The sequence below is a fragment of the Centroberyx gerrardi genome, chromosome 5 (genome assembly GCF_048128805.1).
Source record: "Centroberyx gerrardi isolate f3 chromosome 5, fCenGer3.hap1.cur.20231027, whole genome shotgun sequence".
NCBI lineage: Eukaryota > Metazoa > Chordata > Actinopteri > Beryciformes > Berycidae > Centroberyx > Centroberyx gerrardi.
Genome location: NC_136001.1, coordinates 21,324,110 through 21,351,619, shown reverse-complemented (window position 1 = coordinate 21,351,619; position 27,510 = coordinate 21,324,110). Strand labels below are relative to the sequence as shown.

At 41.3% G+C, this 27,510-nt stretch overlaps 3 protein-coding genes and 2 pseudogenes across 4 annotated transcripts; 4 read left to right on the top strand and 1 right to left on the bottom strand.

The window, feature by feature from the left end:
• The first annotated feature begins 367 nt into the window (after positions 1-367).
• LOC139927342 (thiol S-methyltransferase TMT1A-like) lies at positions 368-3,821 on the top strand. The gene is made up of 2 exons (XM_071919451.2): positions 368-901; positions 1,721-3,821. The coding sequence occupies exons 1-2, from the start codon at positions 404-406 to the stop codon at positions 1,952-1,954; spliced, it is 732 nt and encodes a 243-aa protein (XP_071775552.1). The 5' UTR covers positions 368-403; the 3' UTR covers positions 1,955-3,821.
• Positions 3,822-7,118: 3,297 nt separating this feature from the next.
• On the top strand, positions 7,119-8,986 carry LOC139927319 (uncharacterized; annotated as a pseudogene).
• Positions 8,987-12,450: 3,464 nt separating this feature from the next.
• Positions 12,451-13,652, top strand: LOC139927348 (thiol S-methyltransferase TMT1A-like; annotated as a pseudogene). The gene is made up of 2 exons (XR_013504883.1): positions 12,451-12,933; positions 13,085-13,652. The product of XR_013504883.1 is annotated as a thiol S-methyltransferase TMT1A-like (transcript).
• A 1,953-nt stretch (positions 13,653-15,605) lies between these two features.
• On the top strand, positions 15,606-17,411 carry LOC139927356 (thiol S-methyltransferase TMT1A-like). The gene is made up of 2 exons (XM_071919469.2): positions 15,606-16,103; positions 17,175-17,411. The coding sequence occupies exons 1-2, from the start codon at positions 15,606-15,608 to the stop codon at positions 17,409-17,411; spliced, it is 735 nt and encodes a 244-aa protein (XP_071775570.2).
• A 1,040-nt stretch (positions 17,412-18,451) lies between these two features.
• Positions 18,452-26,484, bottom strand: atf1 (activating transcription factor 1). The gene is made up of 8 exons (XM_071919423.2): positions 26,343-26,484; positions 25,445-25,548; positions 23,760-23,882; positions 23,506-23,603; positions 23,279-23,412; positions 22,497-22,676; positions 21,270-21,423; positions 18,452-19,332 (listed from the first exon to the last, which is right to left on the bottom strand). Exons 2-8 carry the CDS (start codon positions 25,541-25,543, stop codon positions 19,188-19,190), a joined length of 933 nt encoding a protein of 310 aa, XP_071775524.1. The 5' UTR covers positions 25,544-25,548; positions 26,343-26,484; the 3' UTR covers positions 18,452-19,187.
• Positions 26,485-27,510: the final 1,026 nt, after the last annotated feature.

Here is a 27,510-nt window from a genome sequence, read left to right as displayed (position 1 = left end):
ATTTTTAGCATATTTAGAAGGTTCTGCACAATGGTACAAATGTATTTGTATTTTTTCCTTTCTTTCTCATAGCATTTGGGATTCCACGCCCATTGCTTTGTGAGGCCATTGTGATGCCAGAGTGGGGCCAGGTGCGTTGTGTTGCATTATGTCAATTATCCAATCATGATTGTTTCTTTTGTCTTTATATGTAGGCTGTGTTTTGGGTGCACTTTGACTCTGCATTTTGCAGCTTTATTAGTTTTTTGTGCAAAAAGATATTTTTGAGTCAATATTTGAGTGTTGTGGATTGGTAGAAATTACGCCTTTATTCTGAAAATCCAGACCGGAAGTGTTATTCTTGTTCTGGCTAGCTGGCTGAACACAAGCGTCGTCAGAGTCAATACCATCCAGGGTTGCAAACATGAGTTTCCTGATGAACTTTTTTACTTTTCTGGTCAAGGTGCTAACCTTACCTGTTCAACTGATCGAAGCGGTGGGTCTGTACGGAATATACAAGCGTGTCTTTCCGTTTTTAATGTACCGAGTATCTGCAACATACAATAAGAAAATGCACGACAAAAAGAGGGACCTGTTTAGCAGTCTCCCCGAGTTCAACAAGCCTGGTGGTGGGCCGCTCAATATTTTGGAGATTGGCTGTGGCACGGGCACAAATTTTCCGTTCTACCCGTCCGGATGCAAGATAACCTGCACTGACCCGAACCCACATTTCCAGAAATTCCTGCAGAAGAGCGTTGCTGACAACGACCATCTCACATTTGAGAGATTTGTGGTCGCATCTGGTGAAGACATGGGGTCAATTGAGGACGAATCGGTGGACGCTGTCGTCAGCACACTTGTTCTTTGCACTGTCAACAACGTCTCCCAAACTCTGCGAGAGGCACACCGTATACTGAGGCCTGTAAGTACTCTGTAGGCTAGTGAATCAACGCGCATCTATGAAATAACCGTTAACTTAGTTATTCCGAATACAACAAAAACATTCCACATTGAATCCACATAATCATGGTCGTCTATTCCAGATAGTTGGGTAGGCCTTGTAACGGCCCAAAACGTAATAATTAACTGTAACGTAATAACTGCCCAGTCAGTGTGTAATAAGTGTAATAAATACCATAACGCAATAAAAATCCAATAACGTAATAAAATCTTGAACATGTAACGTAATAGTATTTTTGCCCATAATGTAATACCGTATTAGCCTACTTTATTGACCATTTATTACATTTACCACACATCAAAGCATTCAACAAAGCCCCTCAAAGTATCACAAGGTAGCCTATATAGGACATTATGAAAAGCACCAACACCAAAAATGCAATAAAACGCAATAAAAATCCAATAACGTAATAAAATCTTGTAACGTAATAGTATTTTTGCCCATAAAGTATCACAAGGTAGCCTATACTGGAAATTATGAAAAGCACCAACACCAAAAAGAACAACACATTAAATCAAAAAACATTTTAGACTATTATTACCTTACTGGTTTATGTTATTACATTATTTAGCAAAATTATTATCATTAGTATTATATAAAGTTATGTTATGGCAAAAAAGCTATTACGTTACAGGTTCAAGATTTTATTATGTTATATTTTTATTACATTATGGGCTTTATTATGGTCAGTTATTACATTTGGGCCATTACAGGCATACCCAACTACCTGGTTTTGAAATTAGAATTGGTACACACACGTCACTGATATTTGCGTTGCAGGGTGGAGCCTTCTACTTCATGGAGCATGTTCTGGCAGATCCCTCCTCTTGGACCTACTTCTTCCAGCATGTTCTCCAGCCTGCGTGGTACTACTTTGGTGATGGATGTGTCCTTACCCGGGCAACGTGGGAAGACCTGGAGGCAGCTGGCTTCTCTGAAATCAAACTAAGACACATCGAAGCCCCGCTCACCTTCATGATCAAACCGCACATCATAGGCTATGCTATCAAATAGATTTCAGTAGTACCAACACCACTAAGCACAAAATGCCTTTCCTCTCATATCTGGTATGATTGAACCGTAGTGCACACATTTTGAGGGGGCACAAATTTGCACCTTCCTAGAAATTTTATTCTAGCCTATTTACACCTAATCACATTCACGAATCCACACATACTGATACAAGCACAGAGAAAGAGAGACAGGGGGAAGAGCAGGAGAGAAAGTATCAGCATGAGTGTAGGTTTTTTTTTTTTTTTTTTCCTATCTTAAATGTCTGCTAGCTTCCAAAAGGCCTCCCTCACTCTCTAGGTTGGCTGACTGGGTCCCTCTGCCTCAACTGCAATGACCATCAGATCAGCCATTCATGAAAATGCTCTTCAATATGTTTAATTACAACCTAGTGATTAAGTATGAGTAATATATTGTATGCAACGTTTAACAAATATTTACCAGTGAGACAATTTATCTCACATGAAACTAGAGGGCTGAATACTTTTCTATACTTAATATTTTCATTATGTAAATTTTGTACCTTCATGTAACTTTAGATCACTATGTTTTCACTTTGACATTACAGATGATGATTAATTTAAACCAATAACAAACTATGAAAAAAAGTGATGGAGGTTGAATGTTTTCAGGGCACTATACATGAAATGTATATCTAAACTGGAAAGTAAAAGATGGGCTATATGAAACTCTGACACTCACCCTTGACTACTTCACATCCTATATCACTGAGGCTGAAACATGGAGCTTCATTACATTATCATGGAGCATTTCTACCAGATTTGTTTTTGTAGATTTCATAATCAATGAAACTCCCATTTCTACTTGTTTCCACTAAATATTTGATTACTACACCACTACATCTTATATTTGTTAATCCTCATTACAACACAAACTTTTTGATCTTGCCTCACACTGAGGAGTCAGTGAAGTAGCATCATGCACAACATCACTAGAGAACAGTCAAATGGAGACCACAAAATGTGTCTCAAAATTACACAAATATCCATTATGGAAAAACATATCCTATCAATCTTGCCTGTCATATACCCTACACTTGCAGTACAAAAATGATGTTTTTCTTATCTGAATCATATGATCCCTGGAAATATCAAGCGCAATTAGGTGTAATGTGCTGTATTGTTGGAAAACTGTTTGCTTTAATAGAAGAATGATAGTTAGCTAGCTAGCTTTACAAAGTTCCAAGTGGCTTCTTTTCACAGCTTGCTAGTTTTAACAGCATAATCATGGGAAAGCCTGCCAGCTAGAGCTAACATTAGCTAGCAGCAACTTTTCAAACTAGTTCATAGCCAGCAATCTGTTGAAGTTCTGCCTGCAGTCAGCCGGAGAACGGAGTCAACTGTTAAGATATAACAGAGAGAGGCGCTTTGTCTAATGGGTCTCATTGTAGATTAGGGGGTCACTTCCCTGTGCAGACCGGTGATCTTGACTCCAGGAAAAAGGGGGGAGGTAGTTTACAGATATAGCACACAATTTCTGAAAGATTTTGATTGCTATCATTTGAAATAACAAGTCATCATTATATATTAATAGTAATAAAATGTTTGATTTCATATCCAAGAAAAAAGACTGTTTTTGTTCCTTAGAATTTATTAGACTAGACCTTCAGTGTTCAAAGTGCAAAGTGTGTCCTGATGTCCCCTTGTGACCTCCCTCTCTCTTCTCCTCCCTTCCTATTCTCCAAGTTGCTTAGTTACTGCTTAATTAGTTGCTCATTACTGTTATTGTTGCTTTATAATAATATCAATGTTAATGGGCATATGTTTTCAGGTTAGCTTCATGCTAACCTACCACTTTTCACTGGAATGTCTGTTTTGGCAATACTGCGTTTTCTGCACTTTCATGTCAATAAAGCATTAGTGAACTGAACTGAACTGAACTGAAGTGCTTCCTGGTAGCCCCAACTAAAACCCACTGTAATATTCATTCCCATAGGGACTTGTTGCGTGTCTGTGGTGCAGTAGTGAGTTTAAAGTGAATTTATATTTTTTATCTACTGTAATATCACATATTACTGTGAAAAGTGAAGTGAAAGTGAAGTGAAATGAAAAAGCTGTACAGTTTGTGCAGGAATGTGCAAAATACTGACCAGAGAATGTGCAAAGGTTAACAGTATGGAGTATAGAGAATATGTTCACTGTACAGAGATCAAAAAGATGTCCAAAAGGATGTGCGTTAATGTAACGCATTGAGTCAGATGTGGAGACTGTACATTAATGTAATGTGTAGTGCCTATGGGGGGAGGGGATAAGGGTCCGTGTCAGTGGGGGTCCCGGGGCTTGTTGATGAGGCCAGCTGCAGACGGGAAGAAACTGTTCTTGTGGCATGAGGTTTTGGTCCTGATGGACCGCAGCCTCCTGCCAGAGGGGAGTGTTTCAAAAAGTTTGTGTCCAGGGTGGGAGGGGTCGGCCACAATCTTTCCTGCTCGCCTCAGGGTCCTGGAGGCGTACAGATCCTGGAGAGGAGGCAGATTGCAGCCAATCACCTTCTCAGCGGAGCGAATGATACGCTGCAGTCTGCCCTTGTCCTTGGCAGAAGCAGCAGCGTGCCAGATGGTGATGGAGGAGGTGAGGATGGACTCGATGGAGGTGTAGAAGTTCACCATCATCGTCTTTGGCAGGTTGAACTTCCTCAGCTGCCGCAGGAAGTACAGTACAGGTTAGCTCGGTTGCACAGGGAAAATGAAGTCTTGCCTCATGAATGCAAAATCTTTTGTTTGGCGTTAACTTTGCCCCTACAGATAATGGAGATCGTGGGCTTATATGGTATGTACAAACGTTTGTTTCCGTTGCTTGCCTACAATATAACATTTTCATACAACGATAAAATGCACGAAATGAAGAGAGCCCTTTTCCGAAATGTATGCAAATTTGCCAACACCGATGGTACACTACGTCTGCTGGAGATCGGCTGTGGCAGCGGGGCGAACTTCAAGTTCTACCCGGACGGCTGTACGGTGATCTGCACTGATCCTAACCCGCACTTTGACAAATACCTGCAGATGAGCATGGAGGCAAATAAGCACTTGACTTATGAGAAGTTCATAGTTGTCTCTGGAGAGGACATGAGGGAAGTAAGGGACGAATCTGTGGACGTTGTTGTCTGCACTTTAGTCCTCTGCTCTGTCAACAGCATACAGAGGGTGCTGAAGGAAGCGCGACGTATTCTCAGAACGGTGAGTAACATGCTGCCTTCAGGTGCTGTATGAAATATCCGAATTGGTCGTAATTGAGCGCACATGAACTTAAAGTGGTAGGCTACATGCGGCTGGCAAACTGGCAATTTTCCGCCATACCCGAGTTGCCAGATGTGGCGTTTAGGGGGCGGAGAGCATGGAAGACTTGTCAATAACTGATGGTGAAGTGTATCATTATTAGGTTTTCAAGCCCATAGGGCTGAAACCCTATTGTTTCTGTTATGATTCTTCTTTTTCTGCTCTAAAACGATTTGTACCTCAGAGACTGTAAGTCCAATTGCAGCCAAATTGATAGTTTTCAAATCGATACTTTAGCAACAAAAATTACACCGATCAGCCAGATGGAGGCGCCATAACAAGCAACTTTACATTTTGGCCAATAACTCCTGAACCATAAGGTCTACGATAGCTTCCAAAAGAAAAAAAAAATTATATAGCAACCAAACTTCATAGATATTTGGGATGGACCCCGAAATGTGACAGACCACATTTGGTCGCGTTATATAACGCCCACGTCAAGGACTAATCTATTAATTTGACTAATCGTCGCAGCATTATCCGTGAAAGGAAGCTGATGGCGAAGATGCACAAACAGGAAGGGGGGCATATTTCCTAAATGCTTAATGCTAGCTCATCCAAACTTCACAACCTGTTTGCAAGGAGCACCAAAGTGTGTCAGATCACATTTGCTCATGCTGAATAGCGCCACCATTAGGACAAATTGGCAATTTTTCAAATGGCTGTATGTGAGGCAACATTTCAAACCTGTTCAAAACTATCGTGTTTACTTTAGTTTCATGATGCTGCTATAGTGTTAATTGCCCCATTATCCCATTTCACTCCTTTCCTACACCATAGGTTAGCTACTGTTAAAAGAAATCAAAGAGCCTGTTTGAACAATATAATGGCTTGGCTGTCGTATCTCACAGCTTCGGCAGCCAGGAAGCAAATTACAGTGCAGTACTCTTGCAGCAAAGTCACAATCCCTGATTTCATTATATAAACATTAAATTCTCCATTTGTGTTGACTCTGTTACAGGGTGGAGCCTTCTACTTTCTGGAGCATGTTGTCTCAGATCCCTCCTCTTGGACATATTTCTTCCAGCATGTGCTGCAGCCTATGTGGTCATAAGGAAGGAGCGCTTCTTGGATCTGAGGTGGAACATGGCAAAAAACAGGTGCTCAGTGGTTGGCGGGTACAATACTTTAGAAAATATACTAGGGATATTCCTTGCCAGTCATGTAGATACATATGAGAAAAAAATAAAGGCATGAATTCCCCAAAGAAAAAACCACAGCACTCTGTCTGCAGGTACAAAAATGTAAAAAGCCTTTATTATAATGGCTTCATATTAAAAACACGCATCGACCAAGAACTGGCCTTCGCCAGAGTCAAAGTGCTAAGGAGCACCCAAAACACAGCCTACATATAAAGACAAAAGAAACAATCATGATTGGATAATTGACATTGCAACAGAGTGTTGCCATTGTGATGCCACTCTGGCATCACAATGGCCTCACAAAGCAATGGGCGTGGAATCCCAAATGCTATGAGAAAGAAAGGAAAAAATACAAATAAACACACTAGAGAAGTCAGTCTACAACCATAATCAACAAGAATAAACAATCCAAGTCAAATTCTGCAAACCCACATAAACAAATGGGAGTCCAAATGCTATGAGCAAGAAAGGAAAAAAATACATATAAATATACACATAATGCCTAATGGTCATAATATGAAGAGGTCAATCTACAACCATAATCAACAAGATAAACATACCAAGTCAAATTCTGCAAACCCACATCAACAAATGTGAGTCCAAATACCATGAGAAAGAAAGGAAAAAAATATATCTATAATAAAATTACAAATACACATGATACTGCCTAGTGGTCATAATAAGAAGAAGCCAGTCTACAACCATAATCAACAAGATAAACATACCATAAATGCGCTTCACCTGTGGCAACTTCACCACTGACTGGCAGCGGCTTGAGGTAGGCATCGTCACTGGGTGTACCATCTCAGTGTTTTTGTTCTCGGCAGCAATGAACCTACTGGTCAAGTCGGTGGAGAAACCAAGACGGGGCGCTGTACTCGCAAGCGGTATCCAACAGGTTCCGATCAGGGCAATCACAGACGACCTGACGATAACAGCAAGGTCAGTCCCAGAAGGCAGATGGATCTTGGAAGATCTGGTTGGGTTCACCAAAGCAGACAGAATGGAGTTCAAACCATCCAAATCCAGAAGCCTAGTCCTGAAGAGGGGCCGCGTCCAGGACCTGTTTCGATTTAGGAAAGGTGAAGATGTCATTCCCACCGTCAGCAGGAAACCTGTGAAGAGCCTCGGGAAGTGGTACAGAGCTGAACTTAATGACAGGGAGAGTGTGAAGGAGATGCTCACCCAAGCAGACAAGTGGCTGAGAGCCCTGGAGAAGAGCGGCCTACCTGGCAAGTACAAGGCCTGGGGCTACCAGCATGGAGTCCTCCCCAGACTCCTGTGGCCACTACTTGTCTACGAGGTGCCACTGTCCACAGTAGAAGCATTGGAGAGGAAGATTAACAGTTTCCTGAGAAGGTGGCTGTCATCCCCAAAAATCTTTTGGTCCATTGGCCTGTACAGTTCAGGGAGCAAGCTGCAGCTGCCTATAACATCAGTTGTGGAGGAGTACAAGGCGACGAAAGTCCGGCAAGCCATGATGCTGCGAGACAGCGAGGATGAGAGGATCCGCCAGGCCGCAAGTGGGCAGGCCGCAAGTGGGCAGCTAGCAGTGCACTGAGGGAGGCGGAAGAATGGCTCCGGCATGCTGACATTTTGGGAACCGTGAACCAGGGGGGGCTGGGCCTGGGTTGCATCACCAGGTCAAGCTGGAAGGATGCAAACCCAAAGGAGCGTCGGGGCATGGTGCAGAGGGAGAGCCGAGTGGCAGAGGAAGAGAACAGGCATGCCAGGGCTGCAGCCATGAAACAGCAGGGCAGCTGGACCCGCTGGGACCGTGTGCGAGGGAGATCTCTGGGCTGGCAGGATATATGGAACATGGAAGAGCATCGGATTAAGTTTGTCCTTTGCTCTGTCTACGATGTCCTGACCACACCAACAACCCTACACTGGTGGAGACTGACAGAGAATCCCTGCTGCACGCTGTGTGGGAGACAGGCCAGCCTGGAGCACATCCTGTCATCCTGCCAAGCAAGCCTGACGGACGGGAAGTTCAGGTGGTGCCATGACTAGGTGCTGGCCCAGTTGGCTGCGGGACTGGAGATGGAGAGGAGGCAAAAGAACACCAAGCTCCATGCCAGAGGCCCTCAATTCATCAGCTTCCTCAGGCCGGGAGAGAAGGCAGGCAAGCAGGCAGGGGGCACAGGGATCCTGGCCACAGCAGACGACTGGGAGATGCAGGTGGACCTGAAGAGGCAGCTCACATTTCCAAGGGAAATCGCCAGCACAAGCCTGCGACCTGACATCGTTCTTTGGTCCAGGGCCATTAAGCAGGTGGCCCTCCTTGAGCTGACTGTGCCCTGGGAGGAGAGGATTGAGGAAGCACACGAGCGCAAGCTCGGGAAATATCAGTCCATCTTTGAGGGCCAGCAGAGGGGATGGAGAGCTTGGAACCTCCCAGTGGAAGTCGGCTGCAGGGGCTTTCCAGGGCAGTCACTCTGGACAGCTTTGGGAGTCCTTGGGGTCAGAGGCCCAGCCCGCAAGAAGTTGGTGGCTGACATCGGCAAGCTGGCGGAGATAGCATCCAGGTGGCTCTGGCTCAAGAGAAACGAGCATTGGCGAAACCTGCCTGATGGAGGAGAGGCTGGGCAGAGCTGAGTGGCGACTAGTCCCAAGGGGCCGAGGGGGTAGATCCAGGACGCTGGTTCTGCTGTCGAGCCCCTCCGAGCTGTCATGGGTTAATCAACGAAACACCAGTGAAGGGGGGTGCCCATTTGAAAACCGTGTGAAGTCCCAACGGTCTGAGCCACAAGGCTCTGCCCTAGGGAGGGAAGAATGTCTTAAGGAAGAGAGGAGGGAGCGATTGTACACCAACCGCCTCACAGAAGGCGCAGGAGAGCTCCTGTCACGTGAGGCGGCTGCGATGACCATCAGGTTTTACATACCAAGTCAAATGCAATAAACAAATGGTTCTTTCTCATGGTATTTGGGATTCCACGCCCATTGCTTTGTGAGGCCATTGTGATGCCAGAGTGGGGCCAGGTGCATTGTTGCATTATGTCAATTATCCAATCATGATTGTTTCTTTTGTCTTTATATGTAGGCTGTGCTTTGGGTGCTCCTTAGCACTTTAAACTCTGACAAAGGCCAGTTCTTGGTTGATACGCGTTAGTCCCTGTTTTTAATATGAATCCATTATAATAAAGGCTTTTTAAATTTTTTTACCTGCAGATGGAGTGCCGTGGTTTTTTCTTTGGGGAATTCATGCCTTTATTTTTTTTCTCATATGTATCTACGTGACTGGCAAGGAATATCCCTAGTATATTTTCTAAGGTGTGGTAAAGTTAATTTGCACCACTGACATTGGTTTTTTTTGTTTCACTTTCAGCATGTTTTGACACCACATGCATGTAACCAGGTCAGAAGTGTTTCTATCAAATCAAGTGGATGATTATGCTGACAAAGTGTGACTGATAAAAAGAAAATGACATGACAAATAAGCTATGAAATAAATACAAATAAGGAAAACTACCAGGCACTTTTTTGCTGCGGTCCAGCTGGGGTCCCTCTGCACTAGCCACTAGAACGTGGTCAAGCTCTTAACAGCTACTTGAGCTGAAAGGGAATGTCTGTATGTGATAACAGTGATTGTTTAGGTGGATTCATTCATTGCATAATTGGTCATGTAAATGGACATGGATAGTTATCACACTTTTGTGAGTCAGAAGTTGAGGAGCCTTTGGTTTGATGATGTTAGTGTTCTTCCAGAAGCACCAGAACCATTAGAAACTTGGAGGAACTTTGAGTTGATGATATTGCTTGTTATTGTAAAATCCCATTGGGGAAGCATAGTCGTAGCTTTCACCAAGAAAAGAGTGAAAGGTAACAGTGACATACGAGATGTTGAAATTATGGATTCACTGCTGCAGCATGAGAAGGAGTTAGTCAAGGAAAGCTAGTCAAGGAAATCGCATTCCGTTATGAATGTTATCATCAATATCCCAACTTCCTAAACAAACTGATGGCAGCATTGTGGTTATTTCCACTTGTTTGCACTCCAGAGCTGTGAGCATCTTCACTCAAAGTGAAAAGCGAAAGTGTATAATGAGAGTGAAAGTAAATTCTGTAAACACTAGGGATGGGAATCGAGAACCGGTTCCAGTTGAGAACCGGTTCCAAATTGTCTGATCCATCGGAATCGTATGCCTCCGAGGTTATCAATTCCTTTTATCGATGCCGGCATGTTTTTCTGACAGTTGCGCATGCGCATTGCAAAAACTCATGCGTCATGACGTCAAACTCTGCATCTACGCTGCTGGAAACTTGCAACAAGAAAGAGTCATGGCAGAGAGGAAGAAACGGTCCAAAGCGTGGCTTCAGTGCTACTTGTAACGTCTGTAAAATTATCATTTCTGTGTTCACACATAGCGTTTTTTGATGTGGAAAAAGCGCTGCCTGGAGCGCTTTTTGTGAGGAGAAATAAGAAGCGGATCACGGCAACGTCACCTGACGTTAGCTGAGCAGCTGCTAGCTCACTAACCAGCTGGTTCACTTCTAGCAGACAGAACAGTGTTGTGCAACAAGCAAAGGCTTACCAGATATTTCCAATGCATGTCCAGTATAATCCATATTGCCTTTATGATCGCTGTTGCGGTAACGGAAATTCACTTATTACAACGTCCAATTTCTCCACCGGCACTTTCACTTTCTCCATATTTGTTGTTGCTCTGGGAAACGGCCAGCGTCTCTGTCATCGTGATTGGTCGGCTGGGAAAAAGCGTTTCACGTCATCTGGCGCTTTTCTGAAAAGTTGAACATTTCTCAACTTTTGAAAGCGCTCCGCTCTGACGAAAAAAACGCCGCTGCAGCGCTTTTTGGGAGCGGCCGCCTTTTGTGCGCCTTGCGGCTGCTTCCCATTGCTTTTAATGAGAAAAGGGCGCTGGTGGTTGGGGAAAAAACGCTATGTGTGAACGCAGCCTTAAGGGTGGAAACACCAGCAATATGTTAGGGTAACCATCTAAAGATCTTATTTGTTTTCCAAGTTATATAATTTTAAGAAAAGGAGCATTGTAATTTATTTTAACATGTTCAAATGTTATTAGGCAGACATTCTACACTGTGTTCAGACTCGAGATAATAAAACAGCTGCGTTGACGCTGAAAACCTGTGTAGGCCTACTTTCTTTTTCACACAGAAAATTGATCGGGAATCGATAAGGGAATCGATAAAGAACCGAACCGATAAGCAGAATCGATAATGGCATTGGTATCAATAAAATCTTATCAATTCCCATCCCTAGTAAACACACAGTAGATGTATGTAGCCTAATTTATCTTGGGCAAACTACCTAAAAGACTCTTGTCTTTCTGCTCTCGGCAAGCAAGGATACAGAGGAACCCAAGCTGATGTGTTCAACCATGAACAAGAAAGATCTACAATTGTTTTACATAATCTGTCTGCACCTTTGCTGCTTTATTTTTTATTTATATATTTCATAGCTAATTTGTCACATCCATTTCTTTTTTTCCAGTCACACTGTCTGTTGAAGCAGTGCAAATAAACATTTCACGCTGTGAAAAAGACAACTTTGAGATTGTTGTGTGCATTTGAAATGTGTGTAGTGTCTTATGTTTAGTGTCTATTCAAAAAAATGTCACAATTTTGCAGTATGGCGGACTCTGAGGGTTTGCCATGATTTTTCTTAAACCGCTTGGGCCTAAATGTTAGCGTGTTGTGAAAGTACAGTTTGACATACTATCTTGTGCAGTAGCAATGAAAGGTGACCTGTGTAATGTTTAATCTGTGTAGCCTATGTGGTCCAAAAATGACAAATTGCTGTTTAAAAGTAGAGGGGAACTTTCAGCAAAATTATTACAATTATTATTATTGTAGAAAAACATTGTACAGATTGTATAGTTCATTTTGCAGCTTTATTTGCTTTTTTGTGCAAAAAGATATTTTTTTTGGTCAATATTTGAGTGTTGTGGATTAGTAGAAATTAATCTTTTATTCTGAAAATCCAGACCAGAAGTCTTCTTCTTGTTGTGGCTACCTGAACCACACCTGAACACAAGCGTCGTCAGGGTCAACACTATCCAGGGTTGCAGGGTTGGAGTTTCCTGATGAACTTTTTTACTTTTCTGGTCAAGGTGCTAACCTTACCTGTTCAACTGATCGAAGCGGTGGGTCTGTACGGAATATACAAACGTGTCTTTCCGTTTTTAATGCACCGAATATCTGCAACATACAATAAGAAAATGCACGACAAAAAGAGGGACCTGTTTAGCAGTCTCCCCGAGTTCAACAAGCCTGGTGGTGGGCCGCTCAATATTTTGGAGATTGGCTGTGGCACGGGCACAAATTTTCCATTCTACCCGTCCGGATGCAAGATAACCTGCACTGACCCGAACCCACATTTCCAGAAATTCCTGCAGAAGAGCGTTGCTGACAACGACCATCTCACATTTGAGAGATTTGTGGTCGCATCTGGTGAAGACATGGGGTCAATTGAGGACGAATCGGTGGACGCTGTCGTCAGCACACTTGTTCTTTGCACTGTCAACGTCTCCCAAACTCTGCGAGAGGCACACCGTATACTGAGGCCTGTAAGTACTCTGTAGGCTAGTGAATCAACGCGCATCTATGAAATAATCATAGATTAAAAATAAACTGCCATGAAATACAAAAAGGCATACCCAACTACCTGGTTTTGAAATTAGAATTGGTACACACACGTCACTGATATTTGCGTTGCAGGGTGGAGCCTTCTACTTCATGGAGCATGTTCTGGCAGATCCCTCCTCTTGAACCTACTTCTTCCAGCATGTTCTCCAGCCTGCGTGGTACTACTTTGGTGATGGATGTGTCCTTACCCGGGCAACGTGGGAAGACCTGGAGGCAGCTGGCTTCTCTGAAATCAAACTAAGACACATCGAAGCCCCGCTCACCTTCATGATCAAACCGCACATCATAGGCTATGCTATCAAATAGATTTCAGTAGTACCAACACCACTAAGCACAAAATGCCTTTCCTCTCATATCTGGTATGATTGAACCGTAGTGCACACAACATTTTGAGGGGGCACAAATTCGCACCTTCCTAGAAATTTTATTCTAGCCTATTTACACCTAATCACATTCACAAATCCACACATACTGATACAAGCACAGAGAAAGAGAAACAGGGGGAAGAGCAGGAGAGAAAGTATCAGCATGAGTGTAGGATTTTTTCAGATCAGCCATTCATGAAAATGCTCTTCAATATGTTTAATTACAACCTAGTGATTAAGTATGAGTAATATATTGTATGCAACGTTGAACAAATATTTACCAGAGACAATTTATCTCACATGAAACTAGAGGGCTGAATACTTTTCTATACTTAATATTTTCAATATTTAAATTGTATACCTTCATGTAAATTTAGATCACATTTGTCACTTTGACGGTATAGATGAAAAATAATTTAAACAAATTATTAAATTAATTAAACAAAATATGAAAAAAAGTGATGGAGGTTGAATGTTTTCAGGGCACTATATAAATATAAATGTACGTATATCTAGACTGGAAAGTAAAAGATGGGCTATATGAAACTCTGACACTCAGCTCACCCTTGACTACTTCACATCCTATATCACTGAGGCTGAAACATGGAGCTTCATTACATTATCATGGAGCATTTCACTAAATATTTGATTACTACACCACTACATCTTATATTTGCTAATCCTCATTACAACACAAACTTTTTGATCTTGCCTCACACTGAGGAGTCACTGAAGTAGCATCATGCACAACATCACTAGAGAACAGTCAAATGGAGACCACAAAATGTGTCTCAAAATTACATAAATATCCATTATGGAAAAACATATCCTATCAATCTTGCCTACCCTACGATATATCCTTCTTCTCTGAATTATATGATTCCTAGAAATATCAAGTGTAATTATGTGTACTGTTGGCAAACTGTTTGCTTTAATAGAAGAATGATAGTTAGCTAGCTAGCTTTACAAAGTTCCAAGTGGCTTCTTTTCACAGCTTGCTAGTTTTAACAGCATAATCATGGGAAAGCCTGCCAGCTAGAGCTAACATTAGCTAGCAGCAACTTTTCAAACTAGTTCATAGCCAGCGATCTGTTGAAGTTCTGCCTGCAGTCAGCCGGAGAACGGAGTCAACTGTTAAGATATAACAGAGAGAGGCGCTTTGTCTAATGGGTCTCATTGTAGATTAGGGGGTCACTTCCCTGTGCAGACCGGTGATCTTGACTCCAGGAAAAAGGGGGTGGTAGTTTACGGATATAGCACACAATTTCTGAAAGATTTTGATTGCTATCATTTGAAATAACAAGTCATCATTATATATTAATAGTAATAAAATGTTTGATTTCATATCCAAGAAAAAAACTTTGAGACTGTTTTTGTTCCTTAGAATTTATTAGACTAAATAAACCTTCAGTGTTCATGTATTGGAAAGTTTGACTAATTATCTTAACACACTAAATAAAAACCTCCTTTAGAGGGCATAAGACCTTCAGTTCTCAGTATTGAAGCTGAAGTGCAAAGTGTGTCCTGATGTCCCCTTGTGGCCTCCCTCTCTCTTCTCCTCCCTTCCTAATCTCCAAGTTGCTTAGTTACTGCTTACTTAGTTGCTCATTACTGTTATTGTTGCTTTATAATAATATCAATGTTCATGGGCATATGATTTCAGGTTAGCTTCATGCTAACCTACCACTTTTCACTGGAATGTCTGTTTTGGCAATATTGCATTTTATGTACTTTCTTGTCAATAAAGCATTAGTGAACTGAACTGAACTGAACTGAAGTGCTTCCTGGTAGCCCCAAATAAAACCCACTGTAATATTCATTCCCATAGGGACTGTCTGTGGTGCTCATAGTGAGTTTAAAGTGAATTTGGATTTTTTTTTAATCTACTGTGATATCACAGTAATGCTATCAAAGGGACATAGTTTTGCTGTGATAGCCTATTTGTGTATCCCAAAACTAATTACAGGGTTTATTGTTATTTTTCTAAGGGAGGAAACGAGTGACTGCGATGGGAAGGAGCACTTTGTGAAAAGTTTGGGTACTTGAATGTACCATACGTTTCCTTTTTATATATAGCCCAGTTGCGCCATCGTGAGGGCAAAATGCAACATAGACGGATAACGCTCAGGCTTTAAAGTGTAATCTTTTGATCTTCTAAAGTCGCCTGTCTTTTAAATTGACCTCTACAAGGCTTGGCACAACAACGTTAGCTCGGTTGCACAGGGAAAATGAAGTCTTGCCTCATGAAATTATGCAAAATCTTTTGTTTGGCGTTAACTTTGCCCCTACAAATAATGGAGCTCGTAGGCTTATATGGTATGTACAAACGTTTGTTTCCGTTGCTTGCCTACAATATAACATTTTCATACAACGATAAAATGCACGAAATGAAGAGAGCCCTTTTCCGAAATGTATGCAAATTTGCCAACACCGATGGTACACTACATCTGCTGGAGATCGGCTGTGGCAGCGGGGCGAACTTCAAGTTCTACCCGGACGGCTGTACGGTGATCTGCACTGATCCTAACCCGCACTTTGACAAATACCTGCAGATGAGCATGGAGGCAAATAAGCACTTGACTTATGAGAAGTTCATAGTTGTCTCTGGAGAGGACATGAGGGAAGTAAGGGACGAATCTGTGGACGTTGTTGTCTGCACTTTAGTCCTCTGCTCTGTCAACAGCGTACAGAGGGTGCTGAAGGAAGCGCGACGTATTCTCAGAACGGTGAGTAACATGCTGCCTTCAGGTGCTGTATGAAATATCCGAATTGGTCGTAATTGAGCGCACATGAACTTAAAGTGGTAGGCTACATGCGGCTGGCAAACTGGCAATTTTCCGCCATACCCGAGTTGCCAAGATGTGTCGTTTAAAGAGCACGGAAGACTTGTCAATAACTGATGGTGAAGTGTATCATTATTAGGGTTCAAGCCCATAGGGCTGAAACCCCATTGTTTCCGTTAGGATTCTTCCTTTTCTGCTCTAAAACGATTTGTACCTCAGAGCCCTTAAGTCCAAGAGCAGCCAAATTGGTGGATCATTTTCAAATTTTTCGCTATTTCTCCCGCAAAGGTGATCCAACCTCAGTTAACGTTTTCACACAGCATATATGGACCTCCTAGATTACGGCTGTTACCCAGAGTTTTGAAAATCCAAACCGTTTGGCTGTGGTGCAGAAGTGAAGTTGACAGCAAAGAAAGTGAGGCATAATTCCTTACCCTTGATGCTAGAGCAACCAAACTTCATAGATATTTGGGATGGACCCCAAAGTGTGACAGACCACATTTGGTTGCGTTATATAACGCCACCTTCAAGGACTAATCTATTAATTTGACTAATCGTCGCAGCACTATCCATGAGAGGAAGTCGACGGCGAAGATGCACAAACAGAAAGGGGGTATTTCTACATGCTAAATGCTAGCTCACCCAAACTTCACAACCTGTTTGCAAGGAGCACCAAAGTGTGTCAGACCACATTTGCTCATGCTAAATAGCGCCACCATCAGGACAAATTTCAACATTTCAAACCTGTTCAAAACTATCATGTTTACTTTAGTTTCATGATGCTATTGTGTTAATTCCCCTTTATCCCATTTCACTCCTTTCCTACACCATAGGTTAGCTACTGTAAAAAGAAATCAAAGAGCCTGTTTGAACAATATAATGGCTTGGCTGTCGTATCTCACAGCTTCGGCAGCCAGGAGGCAAATTACAGTGCAGTACTCTTGCAGCAAAGTCACAATCCCTAATTTCATTATATAAACATTAAATTCTCCATGTGTGTTGACTCTGTTACAGGGTGGAGCCTTCTACTTTCTGGAGCATGTTGTCTCAGATCCCTCCTCTTGGACATATTTCTTCCAGCATGTGCTGCAGCCCATGTGGTACTATCTTGGGGACGGATGCGTGATTACCAGAGCAACATGGAAAGATCTAGAAGCAGCTGGTTTCTCAGAACTTCACCTCAAACACATTGACGCTCCGCAGGTCACTTTCACAATAAAGCCACACATCATGGGATATGCCATTAAGTGAATGTGGGGAGAATGTGCAGAGTTTACTTTGCTCCTTGTGGAGTGCAGAAGGATGCATATTTAAGCACTTAGCACAACACTTGCAATTGGTGATTAGCAATTATAATGCACATAGAATGATTAAAGAATATTGTAACTGGCTACAACCCCATTATATAGATGATGATCTAATTGTAGCCTAATATAAGGGACATATTTGCCACACTAAGGGCCTCATGTACAAATATTTTCATAGGTTCATCACCACTAAAGAGTTGTGCACACAAAAAGGCAGCAACATGTATGCACACATATTCTCAGATTTAGAAAACACTGGGTACACCACTAGTGCGCATGTTTCATATTATAGATCACAAATAGCAGTGGATTTGTGTACAAATGAATGAGCTAATATCCACACTGTCAATGCCCATAATTACCCATATGATTGCTGCAATGCCAATACCTGCTAAGCATTTAATTTCTCATTAAACTCATTCAGTCTTGCCAAGAAAATAATAAAAACAAACAGCAGTAATATGGAGCCAGGGAATGGCCAGAAAGTAAAGAAAATGTGAGATGCCAATGCATGCACCTCAGATACTCTTTGTTCTTTCATTTGAGCTCATCTGGGCTCTTGCTTTGGTTAGTTTGTGTGCATGAGATACACTTTGTTCCTTTATTTTGAATATTGAATGTGCATTATTTTATATTTTATCATTTGTTAGATTTTATACGCACAATAAAACCCTTTCACAATTTAATGATATATGCACTGTAGTTTCTTTTAAAGCTATATACCGTACATGCTAATCAACTTTTCAAAATTGCTTAGGATAGTTGCACCACATTCCAGCATTCTTGCAGAGGTTTTGTGGAAATCTGAAATTCAGTGAATGTAATGAATCAGATTCATCACTATTACTCGTACCAAGTGTCTTATTTCACATTACATCAGTTTTTGAAAATATAATTTGCCTCCCAGAGAGACAAAACAGCCATACCCACAAACTGGTAGGTGTATGAGATCTCTGGGGTCTATTTACACCTTACACAGATATATGTAGAGTGAAAATATATTTATTTACTTACAGAATCAGCAACATTTCATACATTTTGTTTGCTCTTCACCCCCACCCCTCCCAAGATGTACAAAATAAATATTACCTGGACTTGGTGCTTTTTCCCTGATTGTCTAAGTAACAGCCGAGTAACAACCAAACTAGCCGTACTCAATGACATGTTTTCTAATACCCTTTATATTCCATTGCACAAATATAAGGAATGACAATTGTAACATCTCCTTATGGGGGAATAAGGTGGAATTGCTGGTTCACATAAGAAATAGGAATTACATCTTTGTAGTAATCATACAGTCAAAATTCTGCAGATGCTGTTAGAAGATAAAAAAAAAGATTCCTACAGCAACATTTTTAAAAACATGATAAAATAAGCTCATTCTAAGAGGCAAAAAGGGAAAGAGACATTCGAAATTGAACGTCAAAGGTAAAGCTCACAAATTCAAACCTCCCATGTATTCAAAATATACACAAATATAAACATAGCATTAGCAAATCTAAAAAACAGCAGGTGAAAAAACGGCCAATTTCTCATTCATTTGTGTTTTATATGGATATTTCTCACTGCCATCACTCATCACTTTTGTATCAAACAGAATAACAAAAAACTGGAGGCCAGAAATGAAGTGTTCCCAGATAACCCCATGATGTCCGAATGGCAGAGCTGTGCTGTGCTGTTGCCATAGTAAGTCTCACTCCTCGACCTCTCCTCAAACAGGTTATCCCGTTTTAACACAATAAAGGTCCTTTAATGTTTTGAGTTCTTCAATCAGGGTCTTGTTCTGGTTCTCTAGAACAGCCACGCGGTTTTCCAGACATTTAACATATTCCTTTTTCTTCCGGCGACATTCACGGGCTGCCTCTCTGACGGAGCAAGAAAAAAAATAGTTTGGAGTCAGCCCTATTGAGAAGAGTATGCAAAGAGCATTTAAGTGTAGATAAGGAATGTATCCTGGCCATATGAGAGTAATAATTAGTGTCTAGTCCGACAAACACCATGGTCAACTTTTGTTGTGTGGTTGGATGTTCCAATAAGGCAGGAACAGTGGAGAATAAATAATTTTATAGACATCCAAAAATCAAGGAGAAAAAACAAAACAATTATCAGAGTACAGCTGTGGAGAGTCTCAATCAATCGCAAAGACATCAAGGCGGAAAACAATCAGTACAGGGTCTCCTCAGATCACTTCATATATGCTGAGTAATTTTAACTAGGTAAAGCTTTCCAAATATAAGGCTTGCTATCCAAGTAAGAGTCAACAAGAAATCCTACTCAACTTCAGACAAAGAAATGTCTGAATGATTTCTAGCATTACACAACACCATCTACTGCTTTCGTTGCTTAGCAGTGCAAACACTGGCACGTGTTACATCTCCTATGCACAAAGAAACTTTAAAACGTAGTTAAAAACAAGTACTACGTTTTAAAGTTTATTCATGCATAGGAGCATGTAGCACGTGCCAGCACTGTGAAAATATTGGACATCATTTTTTTTGTTATAGACCTCTCCAACTTTTGTAGGGGGAATTCTTACTGGAGCAGGACAGGACCCTTTGGGAGAGACAACAACCAATACGACCAAAGGGTCCTGTATCAGGACTAACTGCAAACGAGACATAAGCTATCGTCAGTTTTCTGTTTGGTGTGTCCTTGCTTGTATGCACAGATGTATGGATGTATGGATGACATTAAGGTACATAATAGCAGCAGCCGATGCACAAGTACACTTGTGCGTTCAAGTTTGTTGGCACCAGCTCCATCAAGCTCCTGTTTTTGAGACCGCCAAGTGACTGACTCCCCATTTTTGAAATGCACATTTGAAACATGAAATGGTTTGCACGGAGTGTAGATTCAGAGCACTCCAATCTGTTTTCCATGCCATATTTTATGCCACAGCAGCTGTTTTAGGGCACAATTGCCCAAGAGCCTGAAAATGTTGCCCTACGTCTCACTGACTTTCATTAGGGAGGAAGTATCTTCTGGAACCTATATTAAAAGATGGTCCAGTACCATTTATGGACAGAAAGTCATGGTCAAATGTTTCAGGTCCTGACAGGCTGCATTCACAGTCCGGCTAAACTAGACTTGCCTAGTCTTGTTTCTTAACACTAATCAGATAACACTTTATTATTTTAAAGAGTGTGAAAGGCAAACTTATTGACTTATATTGACTTTTCTAGTTTTTCACGTGTTCATGTAGGTTCACCAGCGGGCCTCTATAAGCTATAGAGGTTATAGTAGTTATAGTATAAGTTTTAGTATAATGACGAGGTCGTAGTCTTCCACTCACTTGTCAGAGGTCTTCCAACAGGGTGTTGGGTGTGGTTGCTATTAGTGATGGGTCAATCCACGAATCAATCATTCATTTGAACAATGTTTTAATTTGAGCAAATCAAATTGGTTCGCCAGTGGAACTGAATTGAAATTTCAAATCAGCTCAGCGTCTGTGGTTGGACTGCGCTCCATACACTTCCAAGTGAGCCGACACGCTTGTAAACACAAAGCGCACATTTGGGGCAAAGACAATTATTATTCGCCCACCTTGGCGATTACTTCAATGCTGGCTGGCTACTGTACAAAATTCTTTGTTCATTCATTCATTGTCGTCTTTACGTGACCCTCAAATGGCATGCTACTTCATGGTACAAGCGCAACTGTAGCTATCTGACAACTTATGTTTAAATTGTATTTTTCGTATTAATAGTTTCAATGTACACAAGAAGTGATTTTATTTTCCGAGAGACATTTTATTTTTTCTGACGTTGATTATCCAGAAACCAGACATACACTGTATATCTACCTGTTTTTTGCAAGCCGGATTTCCCTCTTCATTGTTGGGTCGTCACTCTTGCCTTGAGACAGTCCCACAGGAGAGGTCATAACTACGGTCTGAGACAGGGAGCTGGATGTGGGCGCTGTGCGGATCTGGTATGTTTGCATTTCTCCTCCTGCACCTGAGAGGAAGGTGACAGTCAGGGGATGACAGTAGGGGTCGTGAGAGTTCTGCCACACAGCATGTATCACCTGAAAGGCCTCAGTTGTAAAGCTGAGACAGAAATATGTTACTTGCAGAGCATTACCACAGGTGGGACCAGTTTTATGTCAGAGCCCACTAGGAGAGGTGTTATTTTGCTTGGAACACACCAAATATTTTTTTTAAATGAAAGTTAACTCAAACATGGCTCAATCAGTGGCTTCATAAGCTTTATGTGAGAAGTTTTCTGAGTCTAATTTCTACTCTCAATATTGAGCAAATTGATCTCTTGAAGCAAGTGACTGACGGAAGGCTAGTCAGCACTCATTTGCTAAATAGCAGTTGCTGGTTGCTTCAGCAAATCGACTGATGTTCTCGATATCTCCTTCCTCAAATAAACCCATACATGTCTGGAGTTCATTTTAGCTCATTTGTAAGAATAAAATCTAAAAATCTATCATTGGCTATGTAGTTTCTCCTACCTATTAAACTCATTGGCAACCTAAACCCCTAAACTAAAATGTAAATATTCGAAAATTCTATGCAAATCCTAAATGCATGACTATATTCCAGGATCCTTTACCTGAAATTAAAGAAATGAAAACACTTTTCTTAACATCTTACACAAGCCCTTCAAATTAATGCCCAATCTGGTTGTGAAAAGAACCATTTAAAAAGACTTGGATGCAATCTTAGAAAAAGTGTGTCATTTGGAATTTTCTCACCTCACATTTTTAACAACTGCAAACTGGAGGCTGGGGTCCATTTCTCAAAAACAAAAACACTATTGTGAAACTTTCTTGAATGTCATCAGAGGGGGCTTGACTAGTAACCAATTAGGACAGGCCTCTGAAAATGCTGAACCTTGACAATAAAGTTACTCTGTGCTCTTAGACTGTAATCAAATCATCCTGGTGGAAGTAAGCCATGAAACACATTGTTTTGCCTTTGCCCTGCAACCCATTTGGCCTCCTGCTGGAGTCCCAACCCAAAGAAAGTGACTGCATTAGCAGACAGAATTAGTGCACTCAGAATACGCCATGTTTTACTCACCTTGTACGACCACCTGGTTGCTAGGCACCAGTATCTGCTGGCCGTCAGGTGTCTGGGCATACTGAAGGATGGTGGTGCTTTGCTGGGATGCAGAGTTGGCCATGGTGAGAGTTTGTAGTCCCTGAATGCCTTCAGACCCTGGAGTGGCCAGTTGGATTGTGCCATTAGGGGCTATGGTAACTAGAATAAACACACAGATGACATCAGAATTGGGTATGTCATATGTTAAAATTAGACCCTTGCTGGCTAGGTTAACAGTCAGGGGAGGTTACATCTTCCAATTAGACTACTTTAACTTAAAAGACTACACCGACTCCTCTCATCACATATTGGGTAAAGTGACCAATGGACCAAACTCCCAAAAAGTTTGTGTAATCCTTTAAATGGATAACTGCATAGACACAGTTCTTCGTAACACTGATCATGTAGTTAGATGACATAAAAGACAACATAACATAACATAAAAGACACTTTTAATAATGGGGACCACCGATTAGATATACATTCTGGGGCACTTTTTGTTATTAGATATTATCTAGAGCAGCAACACAAGTCTGGCTTACTGCTGCTGGGCACCCAACAATCGAGAGTCAAACCATAATAAAAAAAAATATTGTACATTCTGTCAGTTTTCTGCAGCAAAGTGAAACCATGAAGTCATTAAAACATTCCACATTTTGGTGGGGACCCCTGAGACTACCTCGAGGACCCCGGGGGTCACTGGAACCCACTTTGGGAATCACTGTTTTAGTGTATGTAGTATGGAAGGGAGACGTTCATACTGTACTGGCCGCTGCTGGTCTGGTAGATTGGGGTGGTGGGCACGGTAACACCTGTCACTCCTGTGGAGGCAGGGTTGTCATCATTTCCCTCGGTGTGTGATGTCACTTCCTCAGAGAGTTCATTTAGGATCTTCCTACAAGGTAACAGAAGAACGTCCCTTGATCATTACCCAGTCAAGCAAGTCTCTGTTTTACTTGTGAGTTTTTTTTTTTTTTTTGTGGTGTACCTGTATGAGGGTCGTCTTGCCAGTATTTCTCTGGTCTTTTGGGCTGCAGTTCCACTGTCTGATGAGTCCTGTGAGTCTTCACTGTCTGAACCCTGGCCCTATGAAGAAAGAGGTGAATTCACATGGTGCACATGAATAATTGTGTAATGTGGCAAAGGAACAGTTTATGAACAGAATCTAAGGAGATTAGTGAAACAGAGGCCGTCTTTCAGAAACAATACTATAGAGCCACAGGTACAGGAAGCTGGTTTCACCTGTACAATCTGAACCTGAGGGGATTGGATGACTGAAGACTGGGCAGACTGGATCACTCCTTGAACCTGAAACTGACCTCCTGGCAGCTGCACCACGGTCACAGGAGAACCGCCCAGAGACATCTACAAGAATACAAAATCAATTTCAAATCCACAGAATATGATGTGAAATATGTTATGCCAGTTGTTCTCAATCAGTGCGCCAAAGAGTGAGTTCAGACATACCTTGTCACTTTATTCAAATATTAAACAAATTCATTTTAACAAACTTACTGAGAATATCTTTTCGTCCCGGTGAATACAATATAGGTGTTTTTCATAAACTCACTGTGTTGACTTTCTCTCTGATTAAACTAAACTTTATGGAACACTAAAGAAATCACTCATATGCGTTGATTAGAGAAGTCAATAATAATGTGTGATTACAATTTTGTCCTTTTTAAAAAAAAAAAAGATTATCTTTATGGCATTTCTGCTTTAGTGGACAGTACAGTTGAGAGTGACAACAAAGAGGGAAGAGATAGGGGGATGACATGTGATAAAGGTCCCAGGCCAGATTCGAACCCAGGACATTGCAGCTACACGGTACGTGCCCCAGCCAAACGAGCCACCAGGACGCCAACAATTTTGTCCTTTTTACCACAGCGTGCTTTGAGACCAAAAAGGTTGAGAACCACTGCCTTACCGTATGCCATGAACTCAAATTGGCACATAAAATCTTTATTCAGATAGAAACTGTTTATAATTGTGAAGACACACAAATTCAAATAGCATATGCTACATCAGCAAGGATCAGGTAGATACAAGAACAGAGAAGAAACAGTCCATCAAGCACAATCACATTGAGGCCTAAGGTTTTCATGGATTCATCTTTTTTTCCTCATGTCTGTCTTTGTACTGTATGTGACTGCAATTTTATTCAACAACTTGATTAGCTGGATAATATAATAGGCATGTGTTGCAGGGGGCAGGATAATAACTATCAAAAATGAACCAGAATGACAATTTTACAGATAGGCCAGCATATATAGTCCTTATCTTTTTTTCGTCTTTTATCCAAGGAAGTTTTTCTGAGCATGTAGGCTATGATGCCCCATACAAAATCATCATAAGTTGAATGCAATAATCCTTCCCATATTTTAAAACTGTGTGAAATGTCTTTTGTGAAAGACAAAAGGCACTGGCATTTTACACTGTATAGTAAGAAGTTTACACTGTATAGTAAGAATAAGTACTGGAGCCATTTCAAAGGACTTCTGTGCGATTATTTTATGCAATTTTATGTTATGCAATGCAGTTTTCAAAGAAATTGTTTAATTTCCCATTGACTTTCACTAGCATTGCTAATAAAGGCTAGCTTGTGATATTTCTCACAGACAAAATCAATGCTATGAAAATGCAATGTCTTAAGTGAGGGCTTGATTTATGATCAGCAGAATAGTCGTCTAAAGATATTTAATCTTCACCTTTAAGATTTCGGTGATTGCAGGAGTAAACAAATTAAACTTGCTAAAAATTAAATGAATTAAGACTTTTTAGTGTGCAGTGAGCATGCCATTCATAGACAAAGGTAGTTTTAACAATATAAGAACTACTAGGAGAATACATTGCAGTGCTTATGAGATAGTTATTAATGTATACGTCACAATATATTGAAAGGGATCAGACAGGCTATTGTCTTTTACCTGTTGGGCTATCTGTGAGATCTGAGAGGCTGTGATGGTGGTGGGGATGGTGATAGTCTGTGACTCTGTGCCATTGCTGCCCTGCTGTACTTCTTCCATAGTCACTGGGGACAGATAAATCAGTGTTAATGTTTCGCAATGGCCCCAATTTAGGACACAGTCAGAGTCTCTGGCTGGGGTGCCAGCCTAGTATGCTGCACTCCGCTGTAGCCTGTACACTTATCTTACAATATCGGTTGGTAGCATTATTCACAGTTTATGACTAGGCTAAGAGCTACGAGCAGACATTGGTTAGTCAAACCATCGTTTGCAACATTAACTGTTGGTTGGTTAAAGGTAACTTAAAAATCGACTTCCTCTTTGGTTCAACCGTGTTAGCCCGGGCAACTAACGTTGCGTTACAGAACATTAGCTAGGCCTGATAGCTTATTAAATAAAACTGAAAGCCATTCAAATAGGGTTTTGTTTTGTTTTTTTACACATGAATAACTTAATTTCAGTAAGCGGTAACGAAATGTATTCGTCAGATTACGGTGCTAATGTTTGAGTTTCCCAATGTTAACGCTGCTAGTTAACGCTAGCTAGGTTAAACAGACGGTAACCAACTTAAACATTTCAAAACAAAGGTTTTCTAGCTATCTACGGGGTGCGGTTGGGTAGTATGGTTCATAGGATGGATGAGCTTTTGTCTCAATGAGCAAATATGTGTAACACTGTCACTGGCACGCAAGTACCCGCGTCAATAGACGTCAGCGATACAGGGAGCCATTAGAAGCTAACTACACCTTCCCTTTCGTAAAACGACGAGGAGTTGACGGAGCAGCAGCCGCCATTACCACCACAGCGGAGCAGACAGTCAGACGATCACATCATACCGCTCAGCTAGCCAAAAGTTTACCTTGCAAGTGCCGTGTAACTGCTCTTGTTCACAGCGTGGACTTACGGCGGCAATTCGTGTATACAATTTGGCTATATAAGAAAAGTATTTGGAAAAGTTAGCTAGCAGCAATGGCTAAAAGCTAAAAACATAAAGACGTCAGCTATAAAAAAATAGCTGGGCGCTTTTTTCCAAAGGAAATGGGTGGTGCTCCCGAGCCAGGACATATGACGCAATTGTTTCCTTTAGGCTTTGTGATTGGTGAAAAGATGTTCCGCGACAAAGACCCGGGGAAGGCAGACACCATATAAGGAAACTCTGCAATGTTTAAATTAAAATGTTCTGTCTCTTTCTGTTGAGACTTTCATAACTTTTCCTGTATTCAGTAAACATTACTTTGTCTTGTCCTCTGACACATATTGCATTTTTTTTTTAGAATGAAATCCCTGAAATACACTTAAGATGGCCACATAATCATAAACATTTGTATTTGGTGAGTTTTGCAGTTTTGTGTATTTGTAGTGCAGAAAAGTCTACAAAACTTCAGAACTGACTAAATAAAACAGAATGAAAAATGTTAGCGGGTGCTCTGTTAGCTTGTTAGCTATCTTTTTTAATTTTGAAACCTGAAATAGGCCTATAAGATACCTATAGGATGCTTGGCTGCTTTTTAGGCAATACAATTGAGAAAAGTCTAACTTTTTTTAGTGCACCACTCTTTTGTGAGCCAACAATCACAAGGAAGATATACTGTAAATACTGTTATATACTGTGAAAGTCCTGCTGACTTTCACAGTATACAAGTGGCTTACAACACCTAAAGTGAGAAAGTATAGAAAATTTGGTAGAGAACGTTATTCTGATTACAGAGTTATGGGGCACATTGGCTGTGCTATGGAAGTTTCTTGTTAGTGTCTTTGAGTTGTCCTTGGTTAATGCTTTCTGTGTGGCTAGAGGCACAGGAGCCACAGATGTGCTGTCTGTGTACTTTGGCATTCGTGCTTCTCACACTATGGCGCTGATGGAAAATTCAGCTCTCCACACTCCCCCCCAACAAGAAGAAATAACCCCACTGGCATCAGCCAGTAGTTCTGGTTCCTCTTTGTTCAGCCAATCCGGGACAGAGGTGCTTTGTTTAAAATATTTATCAAAAAAACTCAAACAATTTTGAGAGTCAGGGTCAGCTCTC

Excerpts from the sequence above, each read along its gene's own strand:
- LOC139927342 (XM_071919451.2), top strand. The coding sequence starts at position 404 with ATGAGTTTCCTGATGAACTTTTTTACTTTTCTGGTCAAGGTGCTAACC. Across the intron at positions 902-1,720 it reads CACACCGTATACTGAGGCCT|GGTGGAGCCTTCTACTTCAT; the intron begins GTAAGTACTCTG and ends TTTGCGTTGCAG.
- LOC139927356 (XM_071919469.2), top strand. The coding sequence starts at position 15,606 with ATGAAGTCTTGCCTCATGAAATTATGCAAAATCTTTTGTTTGGCGTTA. Across the intron at positions 16,104-17,174 it reads CGCGACGTATTCTCAGAACG|GGTGGAGCCTTCTACTTTCT; the intron begins GTGAGTAACATG and ends ACTCTGTTACAG.
- atf1 (XM_071919423.2), bottom strand. The coding sequence starts at position 25,543 with ATGGAAGAAGTACAGCAGGGCAGCAATGGCACAGAGTCACAGACTATC. Across the intron at positions 23,883-25,444 it reads TCTCACAGATAGCCCAACAG|ATGTCTCTGGGCGGTTCTCC; the intron begins GTAAAAGACAAT and ends GTATTCTTGTAG. Across the intron at positions 23,604-23,759 it reads CTCAGGTTCAGATTGTACAG|GGCCAGGGTTCAGACAGTGA; the intron begins GTGAAACCAGCT and ends CTTTCTTCATAG.